Below are 18210 nucleotides of genomic sequence, written 5' to 3' on the forward strand. Positions count from 1 at the left end.
CCCCTGCCGGCGGGGCGGCGACCGCGCAACGTCGCGCCGCCCCATTGGCCCGCGGCGCGTGCGCGTGCGCACTGCGTGAGTCAGCAACTTTTGGCGCGCGGCGCGTGCGCGGCGCGGGGAAGGCGGGGCGGTGCTACGCGCATGCGCCGTGCGAGCGCCCCGCCCCCGCGGCTGCCCCGGGCAAGGGAGGGCTCGGAGCGGCCCGAGGGATCGTCCAAACACCCAAAAAACAGCGAATAGCGAAAAAAACCGCTTCAGGAGTACCCCAAAACACTTCAATAAGGAAACAACGCCATCCCCACGTAAATACCTATAAAACCTCACTTAAACAGCCAAAAGTCTCCACTTAAGTAGCTCAAAACCCACTGAAATAGCCCCATAAAACCACTTAAACAGCCCCAAAACCCACCTCAGTGCTCCCCAGAAAACATCTCTACAGCCCCCCAAGACCCACCTGAATATCCCCAAAATCCACCTAAGGAACCCCCAACCCCCACCTGAACAGCCCCAAAAAACCTCACCTAAGTAACCGCTAGAAAACACCTAAATATCCCCCAAACCCACTCAAAAAGCCACAAATGCCCACTTAAATACCCCCCGAGCCCCTCAAATAGCCCAAGAAACACTTCAGCAGCCCAAACCTGCTCCCTGCTCTGCAGTTTTATTTTGGGATCTGGAGCCTGGGGGTGTGGGGGACACAGCCACTCCCGGGGACAAACTCGATGTTAGACCGGACCTTAACAACTAAAATTTACAGTGCTCAGAGCTGTGAGCCCGGTGGAAACGCTGAGAGGCTCCTCCCCCTGAACCACCCCACCTTAACATCATTTCTGGACACAAAAAAATGCAGGAAAACTTAGAAACAAATGGCAAGGAGCTGATGTTGTCATAATAAATAAAGAACATAGAGAGGCTTTAGGTTCAAATTCTTCCCTCACTCTGCAGCTTTGTCAGTGGCTCCATGAGACCCTTTCCTACTGCCAGACACCCAAATCCCAACATTTTCCTACAGAAATCACCCAAGGTCTGTTCCTCACAGCAGGAGAACCTCTCCTGTCTCTGCCAGATGTGGGGCACACCTGGCACAAACAACTCTCCTCTCTCTGCCAGATGTGAGGCACAGCTGACAGCAAGGGTGAGCTGAGAATGAGCAGGACACACATCCTCAGGGTTCTCTTCACCAACACCAGGGAGACACTGATTTTGGGGCTTTCAGGGAGGTTTGGGAGCTCCTTTTTCAGTCAGACCAGATTAAAAAGTCTCTATTTTTCATCTCTTCCATTTCTCCTCGCAGGACACACGCGGGCAGGGCGGGTTTCATTCCTCCAGCAGCTTTTCCTCACGAATCTCTTTTCCTCACAAATCTCTTCCAGCCCAGTGGAACAGAGGCCTGTGGGTCCATCCCTGGGGGGGCTGGGATCCCTCCCTCAGCGCCAGGCCCTGTTGAGCAGCTTCACCTGGGCCAGTCTCTTGGTGATCATGGTGGCAAAGACCAGCCCGAAGAGGACGCTGCTGATGAGCACGTAGTCATAGTCATCCTTGAGCACATCAAACTGCTTGGAGGGGTACACCCGGGTCTGGAAGATGTCCAGCCCATAGGCCACAACCTGCAGGAGGCAGAGCAGGAGCTGGGGGTGCAGCTTGGAGCATAAAACCCCAAATGATCCCCTCAGGGTGACAGAACAGAAAGGAGTGATGGTTATACTGTGAGCAGCTGTTATGGGAGTTACAGGATTCAGATCCACCCCCAAATTGCACCTTCCCTCCCCCCTGCACTCACCAAGCAGGTGGACTCGAGGCCAGAGGGGGCTGTGTAAATGCCCCTCATCCTGGAGATGGTCTGGTTGTAGTTGATGAACCTCTCAGCGTGGATCTGCACGTCTGGTGAGTAGGGGATCAGGTTCTCCTCCCTGCAAGGCACCATGAGACACCAAACCCCAGCCAGGCAGCACACAGCAGGTGCCACCAGTGTCTCCTGATTACCAAAAGTTACCCTAAACCAGCAAATCTGGGAGCTTTTCCCAGTGCAGGTTCATTACTGCTGCATGATGAAAATCAGATGTATCAGGTAAAATTTTACAAGTAAGTGTAACTCAAAAATCCATTTCCATTGAGTGCTCCTCCCTGAGAATACAGACACCAGGCTGGTTTAACCACTGACCTGCTGTAACACAGACAAATGCATCCCATCACCACAGATTGGGAACAGAAACACAGAATCCTCCAGGTTGGGAAAGACCTCCAAGATCATCAAATCCAACCTCTGAGCTGAAGGAGCTTCCCTTCATTCTGTGCCAAGACTCCTCTGAGTCCAGGCAGGACAGGTTGTTCCTCTTCATACAAATCCAGCCCTCCCCAGAGCCCAGAAGAGAGAGAGAGGTTCTCAATCCTCCCCAGAGCCCAGAAGGTTCTCAGTCCTCCCCAGAGCCCAGAAGGTTCTCATCCCTCCCCAGAGCCCAGAAGGTTCTCATCCCTCCCCAGAGCCCAGAAGGTTCTCATCCCTCCCCAGAGCCCAGAAGGTTCTCAATCCTCCCCAGAGCCCAGAAGGTTCTCATCCCTCCCCAGAGCCCAGAAGGTTCTCATCCCTCCCCAGAGCCCAGAAGGTTCTCATCCCTCCCCAGAGCCCAGAAGGTTCTCATCCCTCCCCACCTGCTCTGCTCCGTGGGGATCTCCGGGCGCCGAGGGTCCAGCAGGGCCTTGGGAAGGGACAGGATGGCCCCAGAGGGAAGCCCAACTGTGCATTAAAGGAAAAGCATCACAAAAATCACAGAATGCCAGAAAAGCCAGGGTTGGAAGGGTCTTCTAGGGATCACCCAGGCAGGGTGGACCAGGAGCAGGTGACTCAGGAATGCATCCAGGTGGGTTTGGAATGGCTCCAGACCCTCCCTGGGCACCTGTGCCACTGCTCTGCCACACTCAAGGAAAAGCTCTTCCTCATATTGGGGTGAAGCTCACTGGGTTTTAGTTCATGGCCATTGCTGCTCTGGAAGGAGCACCTCACGGCCATTCCTGCCAGCATTTTCTGACAGCCAACACAGACACACTCCTGGTGCTTATCCCTGCACTTCCACGAGTCCAGCACAACCCCAGGCAGGACTTTTTGGCAGCAAAGTGCATTTTGCTGGATTTCAGAGCTCCCCTTTCCCCGAGCAGGCACTCACCGAGCAGGTGGCGGCTGGTGATGCCCCTCTCAGTGATGGTGGCCTCCATGGCACTGATGGCAGAGGGGAAAATGTAGGATTGCTGCAGCACCTGGGGCAGGATGGGGCGGTCCAGGGAGCTGAAGGCTGTGGCATTGTACTGCTCTGTGCCCTCGTAGAGCTCCAGCACCGTGAACTCGTTGCGCCGGGCCTTGGTGTTCCAGTACTGGTACTGCAAGCAGGAGTTCCAGGGGGATCAGGGAATATCCAATAATCCCACTAAAAACTGCCTCCATGCCACAAAGATTTTTGCTTTTTATCCGTTTTCCATATAAATGTAGCTCTGTAGATTACTATTAAATAGTTACATAGCTCCTTAAGCAACTGTAGCACCTTCCTACTCCTCCCTTAGGTTTTAGAACAATAAGCAAATCTTGCTGGAATCTTATTTAGTCTTTGCCACATAGTGACCCAAGGACATCTCATTCTCTATCACAGCCATAATAAATGAGGAGCTAGAAGCTAGGGAGGGCTTCAGTGAGGCCAGAATTGAAAGGGAGGGATTACTTCATTCACTGACCCTCTAACTTTTTAAGCATGTGTCCTGGTTTGAGAGGACGTGAGTTTTTTGGGATGCTGTAGTCAAACCAATAGGTGTTCAGATTTGAATATTCTGTGTGATTCTTTTTACATATAGTTGTAGGTTAAAAAAGTTTTTTTCTTTATCCCTAAGCTGGAGCCTGCTTTGCTCTATTCCTGGTCACATCTCACAGCAGACACCAGGGAGAATGTATTTCCATGGGGGCACTGCCATTGTGCCAGTGTCAAACTGTGACAGTATGCTAATTTGTTGAACTTACAAAACTGTCAGATCTGCCATTACACGTGTATTTTGTCATATTTGCACCATGAAGGACCTTCATTACAGGTCACTGCTTTTTACCACCTTACCATTCTCCAGCAGGTGATTTTAGGGGTACCCCAAAGAAGCAGCAGCTTACCACCACCCAGTTCTCAGAGTGCACCATGTGCACGGGCCCCTTGGCCTTTTTCTGCACGGAGGAGTGGATGATCCTGCCCGTGACCCCGTCCATGAGGTAGATCCCAATGAAGGTGCGCTCATGGTGCGTGTCCGTGCTCTCGGTCACCACGGCCAGCAGGTTGGGGTTCAGGGACTAGGGATGGAGGAGAAACAGCTGAGACCCCCTGTCAGTGCCACAGACACCTCCTTCCTTCTCTTCATCTGGCACTGGGCATGTCGTGAACCAATTAGCATAAATCACCTCAAGAAATCAAGCTGCTATTTCCACAATTTCAGACTTTGACTGACTTAACTGCTGCATTAAAATATCAAAGTGAGCGTTCTTCCACAGAGACATTGCTGCCCAGAAAGAAAACTGGCACCACCAGGCAGCTCATCCCAATGTAGGGAATGGTATACTGGGATCCTCCCATGGCATAAACCCTCAACAAAAAGCCAGCAGCACCTTGTAGAGGACGCTGCGGTCGCCCATCACGCGGCCCTGGGAGTGCACGTGCTCGTTGGACCTCTTCCCCTTGACAGCCACAATCCTCTGCACCTCCGTGGGGATGGCCACCTCCCAGCTCTCCTCTGTGCTCAGGTCCTGCAGGGAAAAAGCATGTGGGAGCTTGGATCTCACCTTCCAAGGACACCATCTCCACCAGCAGGATGCAGATTTCCCCTTGCTTTGGGATTTCCCAATTCCTTCAGTGTGTTTTGAGGCTGAAGGTTCAGCAGAGCAAAGCTCTATGAAGGAAACTGAGATCTGCTATTATCTACAGGGCATTCAGGGAAGTGCAATGGGCCTTCCATACCTTTTTCAGCCTGAATCCAGAGAGTTTTCCTTGCTCAGCATCAACTAGGTAAAAATAGATGGAATGGGCTATTTCTTCTAACTGGCGAAGGACATTTTTAGTGGCTGGGAAAGGTGTAACCTGGAAAAGAAAAATTAGCTTAAAAACAACTGATACAGACAAAACCTCCACCCCAGAATGAACCAGAAAGATCATTTCTAACGTGTTTATCAAGATAAGGTCAGTCTTACCAGAATAACCTCATAGTTTTGTGTGAAATGTGGCTCACTGGCATTTTTTTCCATATCTTGTTCCAAAAGGGAGGGGAATAATTAACCTGAATGTAAAGAAAATTGCCTCCAGGCAAAGTAATTTACCTTGTACTCATCATCAATCAGCAGCAGCACTTTGGCATAGTCTTGATCCATAATGGGCAGAAGCAAAGTCTGGAGGATGGGACGTTTCAGAACAGGAGGAGCTACCTGGCTTCTCTTCCCAAAGATGGGGTTAAAGACGTACAGAAAACTCATCTTGGTTTCCTGAAAAAAAGAGGCAAAACTTGCCCTGTTTAAGTCCAAAAAAAAGAGTAGTTTTTTAACTCTTACTTGCTAGTGTTGTTGACAATTCATACTCTGTGTTCAGCTACTCCATCCTGAAAATAATCTGTTTGGAAACACACATTTGTCCAAACATTTATCCTGTATTTGTCCACAACAGCCACGATCATACCAAGGCTTCTGTGTCTGCTTCCCTCCAGATCTTTCTCCCCTGCCATCCCCACATCAGTGACAAGCAGATGATGCCCCAGAAGATGGTTTTATTGCCCTATCCAAGGGCAATTTCCATGCCCGTGGAAGGGCAGGAAAGGGCCTCACCTTGTCCTTGACAAGCAGAGTGCACTGTGGAGGGTGGGGGAAATGGGCTGTTGTTCTCTGCACCATCAGCTTGAAGGAGGAGCCTGGTCTCACATTCCTGAGGTATTGCTTCCACAGGATGGTGCCAGAACTGCTCTCAATGCCAAAAAGCTGAGGAAAAACACATGGGAAACATAGGAAAGCCAAAGTTTAGGAAACACCTCTCCCATTCAAGCATGACATCCTTCTCTGTCACATCCCTAAGAAAGCTGAGTCTTAGTCTCCCTTTAAAGCCACCACAAACATCCTTTGCATCTTCCCATAATTTCTGCCCAATTCAGAGCTTTGCTCCAGCCTGGAAACAGATTCCTGCCCTGGCCTCCTCACCTTGCCTGAGGCAGTGACCATCACCATCATTTTCTGGAGGTTGAACTCGTCTCTGGCCAAATTGTCAATGTTAATCTCATTTTTAATCTGGCTCCGGGGCTTCCTGGCATCGTAGAACATCTTCCAGAGATGGGCAGTCCAGGCTTGCAGCAGGATGAGCTGGGATGAGAGTCTTTTCAGGAACATTCCCAGCAAACCATCTGCAAGGGGCACCACAGTGAGAGCAGGAGGGAAATCACACCCACCCCACCCCAGAGCTGAAACTGTGCTGTCAAACGCTGCCATGCACAAACCTGGGCTGGCTCCTTGCCTCCCCCTCTGCAGTGAGTTACAGTTGCCATTTCTGTCACAGATTCTGGCATTTCCCAACCTTTCCCACTCCACACTCATTGCAAAATATGCCCTGATAGACTGAAAGCAAACCTTCATGCAGAGGATTTTGTGTTCCTTCTCACTGTGCCCACCTACAGCTCCCCCACCTCTACAGAAATCCCTCAGAGCAATTAAAAATCCTTCATTCTGCCCAATCAGGGTTTGTATTCAAATTCTTAAAGTAACCAAAACACCAGATTTCAACTCTGTTTCACCCCTGAGGAGAGCAAGCAGAGGGGAGCAGTGGCACCAGAAGCTTTGGGCAGGAGCAGAGCACACTCCATGCAGGGTGGGGTTACCTTGGATGGCTGCATCCAGGACAGCAAGGAAAGACAAAACAAAGCAAAAAAAAACCTATTGGAAACGAGTCTTCCAGAAAGAGCCACAAAAAACAGTCAGGAGACATGACCAAAAATCCCTCCTACTGCTGCTGATTTTTTTTTAATGTAACAATGTAATATATTCATGTTATCTGGGTTGGATTTCCAAAGTTTAGACAGAAAAGGGTTTATTTCTGCTCATTTTAATTGGCATCAGTAGAGATTTAAATTAATCTCTCATCTCAGAGTAAAAAGAAAACAATAAACACATTTATTTAGGAAAGAAAACCAACTCACAGAGGTAACTCTGTTAAACTTACCTGCTTTTTTTCCAAATTCTCCCTCCAGCTCAGCCTGTGCTCCTGTCAGAGGCAGATCCACCATCTCCAAGCTCACCACCTCTGCCAGTGACTCCTCTCTACTCCACACAACTTTTCCTGCAAAGAAATAAGAGCAGAATATTGGAAACATCAACTCAATATTTGGGAATTGACTCACTCAGTATTAGAGTATCTTTCAGTGCAACCCTGAAATGCAATCACCTCTAAATAAAATGCAAAAAGTGTATTAATATCTACTATAATTAACTTAATTATTTCATAAAAGATAAATACTTCATGCAACAGGAGCCACTTCTAGGAAGAAAACCTCAGGACCAGTAAAAGCAATCTGGTGATTTAAAAGGGTTCAGTCATTGAGTCTATTTAAAACAAGAGATTCACAGTGTGAACCCCTGGATTCCTTTAGAGCCCCACAAAATTCCTGTTGCTGAGATGGGACTTTCAACCCTTTCTGCAAATTAACATTTTTGCCATGAGATTTCTGAAAATCTCTGAGGAAGATCCACAACAGAACTTACACTCTCATCCTACAAAAAGAGTTTTGAAATTTGCAGAAAGCCTCTGAAATCCAAAGGCTCTGCCCACACAAAGCAGGGCAGAATTGTTTGTCCAGGTGAGGGTGAAAGAGTCTCCTGTGTCTTTTGTGAGACTCAGGAGAGTCAAATTAATTTTTTCAGTTTCCAAGGAAAGTAATGATGAAATACAACCCTTGAGAACACAGAATTTTCTCCTGGTGACTGTTACAAAGGGAGGAAGCTGTTTTTGGGAGTCACCTGGCTGCTGGAGGAACATGAGCATGTGGTCCTCTGTCTGCACCAGGGCTCGATAGCCCACGGAGTCATCCTTCTTCAGGAAAACCTGGATGTACAGCTGGGAAAGAAACAAAACAAAGGCAAGGAAACAGCAAAATTAATGATCACATCATCTCCTTGAAGACAGAAGAAATCAGGTGAAACCAGAGCAAAGTGATGCTGTAATCCCTGGAATGCTTTCTCCCTTGGAAAAATTCCAAGATCCCTGGAATGCTTTTCCCCTTGGCTGCCAAACCAGGGAAGGAGGAACACTGAAATAACCCCTCCCTGCTCACCTGCTGTGGCTTGGCCCCTCCTTGCTCCAGGGTGAAGGTGATTGTGGTGTCCAACAATCTTTGCCCAGTCTCAACCAGGTAGAGGTTTATGTTGTAGGTTTGATTGGAGCAGGTTAAGGAATCCTGTAGCAGTGGGCAGAAAACAGGGGTTACACCCACACCACACCAAATCCTGCAGCAGGATTCCATCCCCACCAAAAACTGGGGCTTCAGGATATTTTTAGGCTGTGCTTTTAGGTTGTAGAGCTGGTGTAAGAGCTCTGTCATTCTGCTCCTGCAGGTGAAGGAATAAAATGGACTGACAAGAACTTGGGAACAAGAGCACCCCATACCTGCCTGCGGGCATCCTCCAGAGTGCTGCCAGCTTGGAGCCCATCAGAGATTCCAGGTTTCTGAAGTGAGGGTGAGAGGAGATGTAACATGGCTTCAGACACCAGTAAAGTAAAAAAAAATTAGGTTTTCAATTGCCTGACAAATCTCAGCTTGCCTGTGATATCAGGCAGGAAACAGCTCTGCCCTGTTCTGTAAAAATAAAGTATGTTTGATATCCCCAAGAACTGAAATCCTCTGTGGATCAGGAAAGCCAATTCCTTGGCACATGCCCACCTTCCACAGGGCTGAAACGGGATGTTCACTGAGCTGGACATAATCAAGCCCTGCTTGTGTTATCACTGAAACTTATCAAATTCTCCTCTTCCTCAAGGGGCTCCCCATCCCTGGGCCTGTGAAACCCCAGTGGAGCCCAGCCCCAGAGCACATCCCCAGAGCTGGGCTGCTCCCAGAGGACAGGAATTGTGCTCACCAGTTCATTCCTGCATGTCAGCACAGCAGCCACCGTCTTCTCCCCAGTCGTTGCAAAACTCACTAGAGCTGCCTGGAAAGGGAAAAAAAATAGCAAGAAATCATTAAAAAAAAAATCAAGAAACCCCTAAACCTCACGAAAAAGTACTTGTGAAGTAAATAAAACCACAGTGAAATTAAAAGCAGATGAACTGTCAAATTTAAAATTGTATATACAGGAAAAATTCTACTTCTCCTAAAGATGGGAGCAGTTGAGCTGCTAAAGGTTTTTGAGCCGTGATTCCCAGAGTTCCTGAGACTTGCAGACCAGCTGGCCCAGCAGGGTGAAGGATGCTCAGCTGCCCCTGGCCCTGTCCCTGGTCCATCTCTCACCTGCTGGAAGTCCCGGAGGTGGCTGAGCAGCCCCTGCTTGTACTGCAGCAGGGAGAAGTGGCTTGGGGACAGCTGCAGGAAGAACTGAGTCCGTGAGGCGCCGGTGACACTGGGCTGAGTGGCCAAGATCCTGGCCTGGAAGTCATCTGCAAACTCCAGCTCCAGGGACTGCAGGGGAGACAAGCACATGTGCTGGGGAGCCATCCTGCAGTGGGACCAACAGCTCCCTCCCTCAGCAGCAGCCAGAGATCCCCTGAGTCAGGGGGCAGAGCAGGAGCAGGGAAGGCTGAGGCTCCACTGGAGCAAAGCTCAGAAGACATTGATCCAGAAGGAAGAATAGACAAAAAGATTTACCACCCTCCCCTCAATTTACAGAGCATGACCCATCATCTCCAATCACCCCCCAGTTCACCAACAGACTGGGGAGATGCCACCACAATGGGTCAGGACCAGGTAATGAGTGACATAGACTCTGAAGACATTCACAAAAGGCTAATTTATTAAGAAACCCAGAGGCTAATTCACTTTATTAAGAAACCCAGTGCTTTTTATATCCTAATTCGTTAAGGTGGATCTGATTGGTCCTTTAATCAAAAAACCATCCCATTAGCTAATGGGAAGAAGCCACCCTTTGGTAAACAAACCTATGGGCAACACAGCTTATTACAAACACCAGGTGCAGATTGTTTAGAATTCTCTCTCTCCAGCTCCCTCACATTTCCCAGGCTGATTCCAGGAAAACTTATTTATTTATCTAGCTTTGTCTCTCTGTGACCAGGCTGTCACCACAGGGAACCAGCCCCAGCTGGGTGAGGAATGCCAGCAGTGCTCACCTGCAGAGGGATGCTCCTCATGTCCTGCTCCGTGTCCAGGGCACAGACGTGCAGGGAACGTGTGGCTGTGTCCACACACACCAGCACAGCCTCCCCCACCACGGCACAGGGGCCCTGCAGAGCCCCCAGCCACGGGGCTGCCACCCTCACCTGCAGAGAGACACAGCCAGCTCAGAGCACACAGCCTGCACAGCACACAGCCTGCACAGCACCCACGGGCACACACGGGCAAGGCAAGTCAGTTCTTTTTAGTCCCAGCTGAGAAAAACTACCTGTCAGCCTGAGGGTTGTGGGTAATCTTGGCTAACAGCTGCCAGCCTGCCTCAGTTTGGCTTCCAGGGCATTCAGCCATGGAATCCCTGGTGTGGAGGCAATGCCTCAGGGAAAGGGAGGGGTCTCTGTGGCACAACAATTGATTTCTCTGCCCACCACACCACAGGGTTGGAAGTGCATTTGTTCACATCAAATCCAGCTGTTGTCACTATAGTGCAAGAGTTCTATTGTGATTACATTGCAAGGGTTCCATATTGCTAGAGTTTTGATGTTTCTTGTAGGCAGCTCCTCTAGGCACTGACTCTTCCTTGTCCCTGCAGTAAACTGACTCCAGTTCCCCTCAACCACCCAATCCACTCTTTTACAACACTCTTCTTATTGCCTACAGCTGTGGCCTGTTAACATCAGGCCTGCTCCTAATCCTCAATAATTAACCCAGCTGCAACTCTAGGGGGTAAGATTACTTTCTATACTACCTTTATTTACTATATTCTATCCCCCTACATTGAGCATTCTGGCTCCCCTACCTGTCTGGTGATTTCCCCATCCTCCACACTGAAGCTCAGCACGCTCAGGTGGCTCTGGGGGACGATGCCAACCACGTGGATCACCCCGGTGCCACGGGAGTACAGCAGCTCGTACTGAGTGCTCTCACTGCAACACAGGAGCAGCCATGAAGCACCACCCTCCCACTCACACTGCAGTCTGCAGCAGCACAAGGCAGGGGCAGCCCCGTGCCAGGGGCTCACAGCTCTCACTGGAGGGGTTCTCACCTTTCAGGCAGGTGTTCCACCCACTTCTGGTGCCCGTTGGACAGGTAGTGCAGGGACAGGGCTGCCTTCTTCAGCACTGCCACGTACTTCACTGCCTCAGGGAGCCCCACCAGGGCAGCCCCCTGGAAACTGAGCACAGGCACCAGCAGTTAGGGAATTATTTTCCTATTTTACCCTTGAGAAGGGGCTGGAGCCCCAGGAGAGGCTGAGGGAGCTGGGAAGGGGCTCAGCCTGGAGCAAAGGAGGCTCAGGGGGCCCTTGTGGCTCTGCACAGCTCCTGACAGGAGGGGACAGCTGGGGGGGTCAGGGTCTGCTCCCAGGGAACAGGGACAGGAGGAGAGGGAACAGCCTCAGGCTGGGCCAGGGCAGCTCAGGGTGGGCACCAGGAGGAATTTTTGCATGGAAAGGGCTGTCAAGCATTAGAAGGGGCTGCCTGGGGAGGTCTGGAGTCCCCATCCCTGGAGGTGTCCTAGATGTGGCACTCAGTGCTCTGGGCTGGGGACAAGGTGGAGACTGTCACAGCTTGGACTTGATGATCTGGGAGGGCTTTTCCCACCTCAGTGATTCTCTGCAAGGTTCAGCCATTCACAAAGAATTCGTCCAAAATTTGCTCTGGAACCTTTACATCTGACTAATCTTTCTCTACAATGCAAGCCCAGATTGAGTCCATGACCCGTTTTTTCCTTCCCAGAGCAGCCCTCCAAGGAGAGCAAACCCTGCAGACAGGAGCTCCCACCTGCCAGTGTCCAGGGAGGTTTCCCAGTTCAAGCCCCCGATGTTGGTCTCCCAGGAGCGCAGAATCCGCCCAGCGTTGGACACGGTGATGGCATCTGGGGAGGAGGGGAGGGGACAAACAGGGGCTGGCACCCAGCAGGGACCAGCAAAGGGATGTCCAGCCTGTGCTCCAAGGCTGGCTCCACACCCCAGGAGCCCCCCCAGCCCTGGCACTGTGAGAAACAGACACTCACTTTGCAGAAACTGAGAAAGGTTCATTAAACCTTATCAAAAATACAACAGAAGGCTGAATAGAGAAAAGGCTACAGTGCCAGGAGCAGAGGATTTTCCCCGGGAGCAAAGGATTTTCCCCACCGTGTGCTCACCCACACAATGAGGGTTTGGCCTTTTAACCCTTTAACCCCTCCCTCCCAAAGTTCTGTCCATCGACCCCTTCCTCGCTGTCCAGTGGTGGAGATCTCTTCCTCAAATCATGACTGGAGCTCAGGTGCTCCATAGTGACAACCCCTCTAAATGTCCCAGCCCCAGCTGTTCCTTGATAACCACACTAGGGGGTAAAAATATAAATCTATAAAACTTTTCTTAGCATGTATACATTACATTTGTCTGTTAATTGTGAGCATCAATCACGGCATTACTCATCTATCACAGCCTTACCCTGCCCGTGGATCAGCATGGCATCGATGGCTCCTTCCGCGGTGCCTTTGTCCACATGGCGCCACACTGCGAGAGACAGAGCAAGGGGAGGGCGTTTGTGCCGGCAGAGGCGTTCCTGCCTCACCGACAGGGGTAAAACCCGGGCTGCCCACGGAGCCAGCCCTCAGACAGGGGTTAAACCCTGCTGCTCACGGTATCAGCCCTCAGACAGGGGTAAAACCCAGCTGCTCACAGAGCCAGCCCTCAGACAGGGGTTAAACCCGGGCTGCTCACAGAGCCGGCCCTCGGACAGGGGTTAAACCCTGCTGCTCACGGAGCCGGCCCTCAGACAGGAGTTAAACCCTGCTGCTCACGGAGCCAGCCCTCGGACAGGGGTTAAACCCTGCTGCTCACGGAGCCGGCCCTCAGACAGGGGTTAAACCCTGCTGCTCAGGGAGCCAGCCCTCAGACAGGGGTTAAACCCTGCTGCTCAGGGAGCCAGCCCTCAGACATGGCTGTGAGCCACCGGGCGAGCGCTCCCGCCCCCGGGGCCGCACGGCAGCGTTAAACCAAAGGCACCCGCAGGGACCCTCAGAGTTAAACCCCGGCACCGCAGGGACCCCGAGTTAAACACCGGCACCCCTCAGTGACCCTCAAAGTTAAACACCGGCACCGGCGGTGACCTTCGGAGTTGAACACCGGCACCGCAGGGATCCTGAGTAAAACCGCGGCACCCCACAGTGACCATGAGTTAAACACCGGCACCTCTCAGTGACCCTCAGAGTTAAACCCCGGCACCCCGCAGGGACCCTCAAAGCGGCCACTCACGGATTTCGCCGCTCCGCGAGTTCAGGGCGGCCACCACGTTCTCCTCCGTAGCCACAACGAGCTTCTTCGAGCCCTGCGAGGCCTCCAAGGAGGCGAACTTGAGCTTCCCCACGTACTGCTGCCTCCTGCGAGAGGGAACGGCAGCAACGCTGAAATGGGACCGGGGCCTGTCCGCGGGAGCGGGGAGCGAACCCGGCGGGACCCCGGCACTCACCAGTCGAACTTGCCCACTTGGTCCTCATAGACGGCGGCGGCCAAGGGCAGCAGGAGCAGGAAAGGTAAGAGGAGCAAGACGGGCTGCAGCGCCGCCGCCATGACAGCGGCCCCGGCGCCCGGGGGCCTTCTGCGCTTCGGGGCCGCCCGCGCCGCCGCCTGAACGGGGAAAGGGCGTCCAGCGCCGCAGGAAGCGCGCAGGCAGCGCGTGGGGCAGCCCCGCCGCTCCCGGCAGCCCGCGCGCGGCACGGGGGCCTCGGAGCACGGCGGAGCCATGCCCAAGTCCAAGCGGGACCGCAAGGGTGCGAGCGGGGCTGTACCGAGTCCCCGAGGGGCGCATCCCTGTCCTCCCCATCCCTGTCCCCTGCCCTACTCCTGCCCCCTTTCTTGTCGTTTTCTCATTCCTGAATCCCATCCCTCATCGCCCCCTTCACCGTCCCCTTCCCTACTCCTGTCCCCTTCTCCGTCGTTTTCTCATGTCTCGGCCCCATCCATCGCCCCATTCCCTCTCCCCGTCCCCTTCCCTTGTCCTTTACCCCATCCCTATCTCCTTGCCCATCTCCGCTCCCTTCTCCATTACCATCCCCTCCCGGTCCCCTCTCCCATTCTCCATTCCCACCTCCATCCCTTCTTCCATCCTCCGTCCCCTGTCGCATCCTCATTCCCCCCTCCATCCCTGACGCTCTCTCCGCTGCTGTCCCCGCAGTGTCCCTGACGCGGACGCCCCGCAAGGGGCTGGAAGCCAAGCAGGCGCTGATCGCCGAGGTGAGTCTGGCCCCGAGCCCTCTCCCCTGTCCCCTCTCCCTGCCCTGCCCGTTCCCCCCGTGCTCTGTGCCCATCCCGGTCCCGGTAACGGCTCCCCCGCAGCTGCGGCGCTGTGTGGACACCTACAAGTACATCTTCGTGTTCTCGGTGGCCAACATGAGGAACAACAAGCTGAAGGATGTGCGGAACGCCTGGAAGCACAGCAGGTGGGCAGGGGTGCTGCGGGGTGGGGATGCCCAAGGGGGGAAGCTCCAGGGCTGATCTTCCTCCTCCTCCTCCCGGGCAGGATCTTCTTCGGGAAGAACAAGGTGATGATGGTGGCGCTGGGCCGGGAGCCGAGCAGCGAGTACAAGGAGAACCTGCACAAGGTACCTGCTGAGCTTCCTCTGGGTGCCCCAGAGCTTCACCTGGTGCATTCCCCATCCTGGGGAACATCCTGGAATCACATCCTGGGGTCACCCTTCTGTGGGGGCGCTAACTGGGTCCATCCATGCCCTGCCAGGAGGGCTCTGTTGGGTGCAGCAGTGCAGGGCTGAGCCCTGCAGTGAGTCCCTGCTGCTCCCCTGTCCCCATGGATGCTCCTTTCTTCCAGGTCAGCAAGCACCTCAGAGGGGAGGTGGGGCTGCTCTTCACCAACCGCACCAGGGACGAGGTGGATGAGTGAGTACCAGCCTGGCACAGCCTTTTCATTGCCACAAAACCCCAATGAGCCCTGCTGCTTCCCTTACAGCAGGGATGCTCTCATGGGCCTTTCCCAGCCCCTCCTTTGACAGCAGAAACCATGGAAGGGTTTGGGCCGGGAGGGACCTTCAAGCCCACCTCATTCCACCCCCTTGGGCTCTTCCAGGGATGCAGGGGCAGCACAACCTCCCTAAGCAGCAGCAGACCCTGGGGAGGTGTCAGGATCTGTCCTAGTGAACAGATGACCTGATGGTTTGTAGGAGTGATCTCAGAGTGCAAAAACCAACACGGTAGAAGGGGGTTTGTAGTGATAATCAAAACAAATGCAGTTTTATTGAAATAACCACAGCAGAAATGCAATAGAGAGGGGTTAAGGGAAAGAAAAAGAGAGAGAAAGAGAGAGGAGAGAGAGAGGGTGGGGATATAGCTACCAACACAGAGACGAAGTCCTTTGGTCCAGTCCAGCCGAGGGTCCGCCTGCTACGCTGGGGAGATCTCGAAGGCTCTAGCTAACTCAGAGGCTTTTATTACTGAAAATTGTGAGGGGGGGGAAACAGATACAATAGGGAACAGATGTAACAGGTAGTCCATGTTCTCAGCAGTAAATGAGAGCCATTGTTTTCTTGCTCCAGTGGTCACATCCTGCAGGCAAACATCTCGCTTTGGTCAGCTTGCATCCCCCACACACCTCCCCCAGGTTTGGGGTCTCAGTTCCCAGTCCTTGGAGGGAGGAAAGGGGTCTTTTAGGAGTTTCATGTCTCAGTCCTTGATGGAGAGGCTCCTTACATCCCAGTCTGTCTGTCATGGTGGTTGTAAAACAGGTGAGGGTCTGCTGTGGGACACACCCGAAACTCAGGAGAAGTCCAGCCAGGCCGAGAGCTGGGACAGCTTCCAAGGCTATTGTTGCAAATGGGGCACTGTGCTCCCCCTTCTTAGCATAGAGCAAACAACACCTCTGAAAGCAATAACTTAACACTGAGCTTTCAGGTCTCAGGGCCTTTGGCGTGTGATTTTCTCCTTCAGAGCCAGATATTCTAGACAGGGGGGGTCTTCTCTTCAGTGGTCTCCCAAGGATGATCGTGAGGCAGATGAGGGAAAATTCAGGCAGACTCTCACAGGAGGCCGTGCCCCAGTCCCTGTGTGAGCCCAGGGCTGTTCCTGCCCCAGCTGAAGCTCCTGTTGCCCCCCTGTGTCCCAGGTGGTTCTCCAGGTTCCGGGAGCTGGACTTTGCCCGTGCTGGGAACAAGGCTCCCTACGGGGTCAGCCTGGACACGGGGCCCCTGGAGCAGTTCCCCCACTCCATGGAGCCGCAGCTGCGGCAGCTGGGGCTGCCCACGGCGCTGAAGAAAGGTACAGCAGGGCCAGGCTGGGGTGGCTGTGCACCTGGGGACACTGAGGGACACTGCTACACACACAGCAGCTTTGGGGCTGGAGAAACCTGAGGGACACCTTTGTCCTTGTGGGCTGGGGCTAGAACTCCTTCTGTCCTTGTGCTGCTGTTCCCAAAGTCATGACAGAGGCTGAGTAAAGCCCCCAGATTTCTGCAGAATGCCTTCCCTTTCCAGTGGAAACAGCTCAGAACCCACTCAGGAACCAGGGGTGGGGGTTTGGAGATGATCTCTCTCCTTGGGGTGCTCTGATGCTGCATGGGAAGGTGTCAGCTCCAAGGGGTGGGTGGTGTTGGAGGGAGTGCTGGCTCTGCCCCATGTTCCAGGGCAGCCCCAGTGCCTGGGGTCCCATTTCCAGGGGAGCCCCCAGTGCCTGAGATCCCATTTCCAGGCCCCAGTGCCTAGGACCCCATTTCCTGTGGAGCCCCCAGTGCCTGAGATCCCATTTCAGGGGTCCCCCAGTGCCTGGGGTCCCATTTCCAGGGGAGCCCCAGTGCCTGGGGTCCCATTCCAGGGGATGCAATTGCCAGGGCAGCCCCAGTGCCTGGGATCCCATTTCCTGTGGAGCCCCCAGTTCCTGGGATCCCATTTCAGGGGAGCCCCAGTGCCTGGGATCCCATTTCCAGGGGTCCTCCAGTGCCCGGGGTGCCATTTCCAGGGGAGCCCCCAGTGCCTGTGGTCCCATTTCCAGGGGATGCAATTGCCAGGAGAGCCCCCAGTGCCTGGGGTCCCATTTCAGGGTCCCCCAGTTCCTGGGATCCCATTTCCTGTGGAGCCCCCAGTGCCCGAGGTGCCATTTCAGGGTGTTGCTTGCAGGAGTGGTGATGCTGCTGTCGGATTATGAAGTGTGCAAGGAAGGAGATGTTCTCACCCCAGAACAGGCCCGAGTGCTGGTGAGTAACAGCAGCCCTGACACAAAATAACTCATTAACACATCTCATAAAACCCAGCAGCAATTATTTTGGTTCCTGCTTTGCTCCACTTCCCCCCTGGAAGCGGAATTTATGTTTTGCTGGGCTGGGCAAAGAGACAGTAAAGCAGGAATGATGGATTTGTGTCCTCTCCTAGAAACTCTTTGGCTATGAGATGGCAGAATTTAAAGTCACCATGAAGTTTCTGTGGAATTCTGAGACAGGAGACTTCCAGAAGCTCGTGGGAGATGCAGCAGAGGAGGAGGAAGAGGAGGACGATGATGATGATGATAGCAATGAGGACTAACAGCTTGGACACCAGACGGTTCTATTTTAGGGACAAAAAAAGGAGGATATTTCCCTTCCCTGGTTACACCTGGACTGGGATGATCTTTATTGAAAATTACCTACCTATGCTTTTTTTATATTTATATAAATATCTATGTGAAACTTCAGATGGTTGTTGCTGCTGTTGCTCCTGTTAGTGATGGTGGATCCTGGGATCCAAGGAAATGCCAGCTCAAACATGAAAACTGGGCAGGAAGGGCGTAAATGAAATGGAATTTTGATAGAGCACAAAGGGAAAGATCCTGAGGTTTGTTATTCTGAGACAGAAGATCCTTAGCTCAACCCTTGGAATTTTGCCTTATCCCTGGCAGTGTCCAAGGCCAGGCTGGATGGGCTT

At 52.9% G+C, this 18210-nt stretch overlaps 2 protein-coding genes across 2 annotated transcripts; one reads left to right on the top strand and one right to left on the bottom strand.

Moving 5' to 3' along the window:
* Positions 1-645: 645 nt before the first annotated feature.
* Positions 646-13902, bottom strand: EMC1 (ER membrane protein complex subunit 1). The gene is made up of 23 exons (XM_059487562.1): positions 13782-13902; positions 13568-13692; positions 12761-12826; positions 12105-12198; positions 11369-11497; positions 11123-11249; positions 10323-10472; positions 9490-9657; positions 9119-9190; positions 8649-8708; positions 8317-8439; positions 8003-8099; positions 7209-7325; positions 6197-6396; positions 5831-5980; positions 5333-5494; positions 4977-5096; positions 4628-4765; positions 4142-4315; positions 3162-3372; positions 2650-2734; positions 1781-1910; positions 646-1607 (listed from the first exon to the last, which is right to left on the bottom strand). Exons 1-23 carry the CDS (start codon positions 13880-13882, stop codon positions 1428-1430), a joined length of 2979 nt encoding a protein of 992 aa, XP_059343545.1. The 5' UTR covers positions 13883-13902; the 3' UTR covers positions 646-1427.
* Positions 13903-14026: 124 nt separating this feature from the next.
* MRTO4 (MRT4 homolog, ribosome maturation factor) lies at positions 14027-17980 on the top strand. Its single transcript, XM_059487643.1, has 8 exons — positions 14027-14082; positions 14487-14545; positions 14648-14751; positions 14832-14913; positions 15138-15205; positions 16425-16576; positions 17431-17507; positions 17683-17980. The coding sequence occupies exons 1-8, from the start codon at positions 14055-14057 to the stop codon at positions 17830-17832; spliced, it is 720 nt and encodes a 239-aa protein (XP_059343626.1). The 5' UTR covers positions 14027-14054; the 3' UTR covers positions 17833-17980.
* The last annotated feature ends 230 nt before the right edge of the window (positions 17981-18210 follow it).

Source organism: Ammospiza nelsoni, chromosome 22 (genome assembly GCF_027579445.1).
Source record: "Ammospiza nelsoni isolate bAmmNel1 chromosome 22, bAmmNel1.pri, whole genome shotgun sequence".
In the NCBI taxonomy this organism is placed as follows: domain Eukaryota; kingdom Metazoa; phylum Chordata; class Aves; order Passeriformes; family Passerellidae; genus Ammospiza; species Ammospiza nelsoni.

Coding starts and splice junctions, on each gene's coding strand:
- EMC1 (XM_059487562.1), bottom strand. CDS start 13,882: ATGGCGGCGGCGCTGCAGCCCGTCTTGCTCCTCTTACCTTTCCTGCTC. Junction 7,326..8,002: donor CATGTTCCTCCAGCAGCCAG/GTGACTCCCAAA, acceptor ATTTCTTTGCAG/GAAAAGTTGTGTGGAGTAGA. Junction 1,608..1,780: donor GCCTCGAGTCCACCTGCTTG/GTGAGTGCAGGG, acceptor TGCCTCCTGCAG/GTTGTGGCCTATGGGCTGGA.
- MRTO4 (XM_059487643.1), top strand. CDS start 14,055: ATGCCCAAGTCCAAGCGGGACCGCAAGG. Junction 14,752..14,831: donor AACGCCTGGAAGCACAGCAG/GTGGGCAGGGGT, acceptor CCTCCCGGGCAG/GATCTTCTTCGGGAAGAACA. Junction 15,206..16,424: donor ACCAGGGACGAGGTGGATGA/GTGAGTACCAGC, acceptor CCTGTGTCCCAG/GTGGTTCTCCAGGTTCCGGG.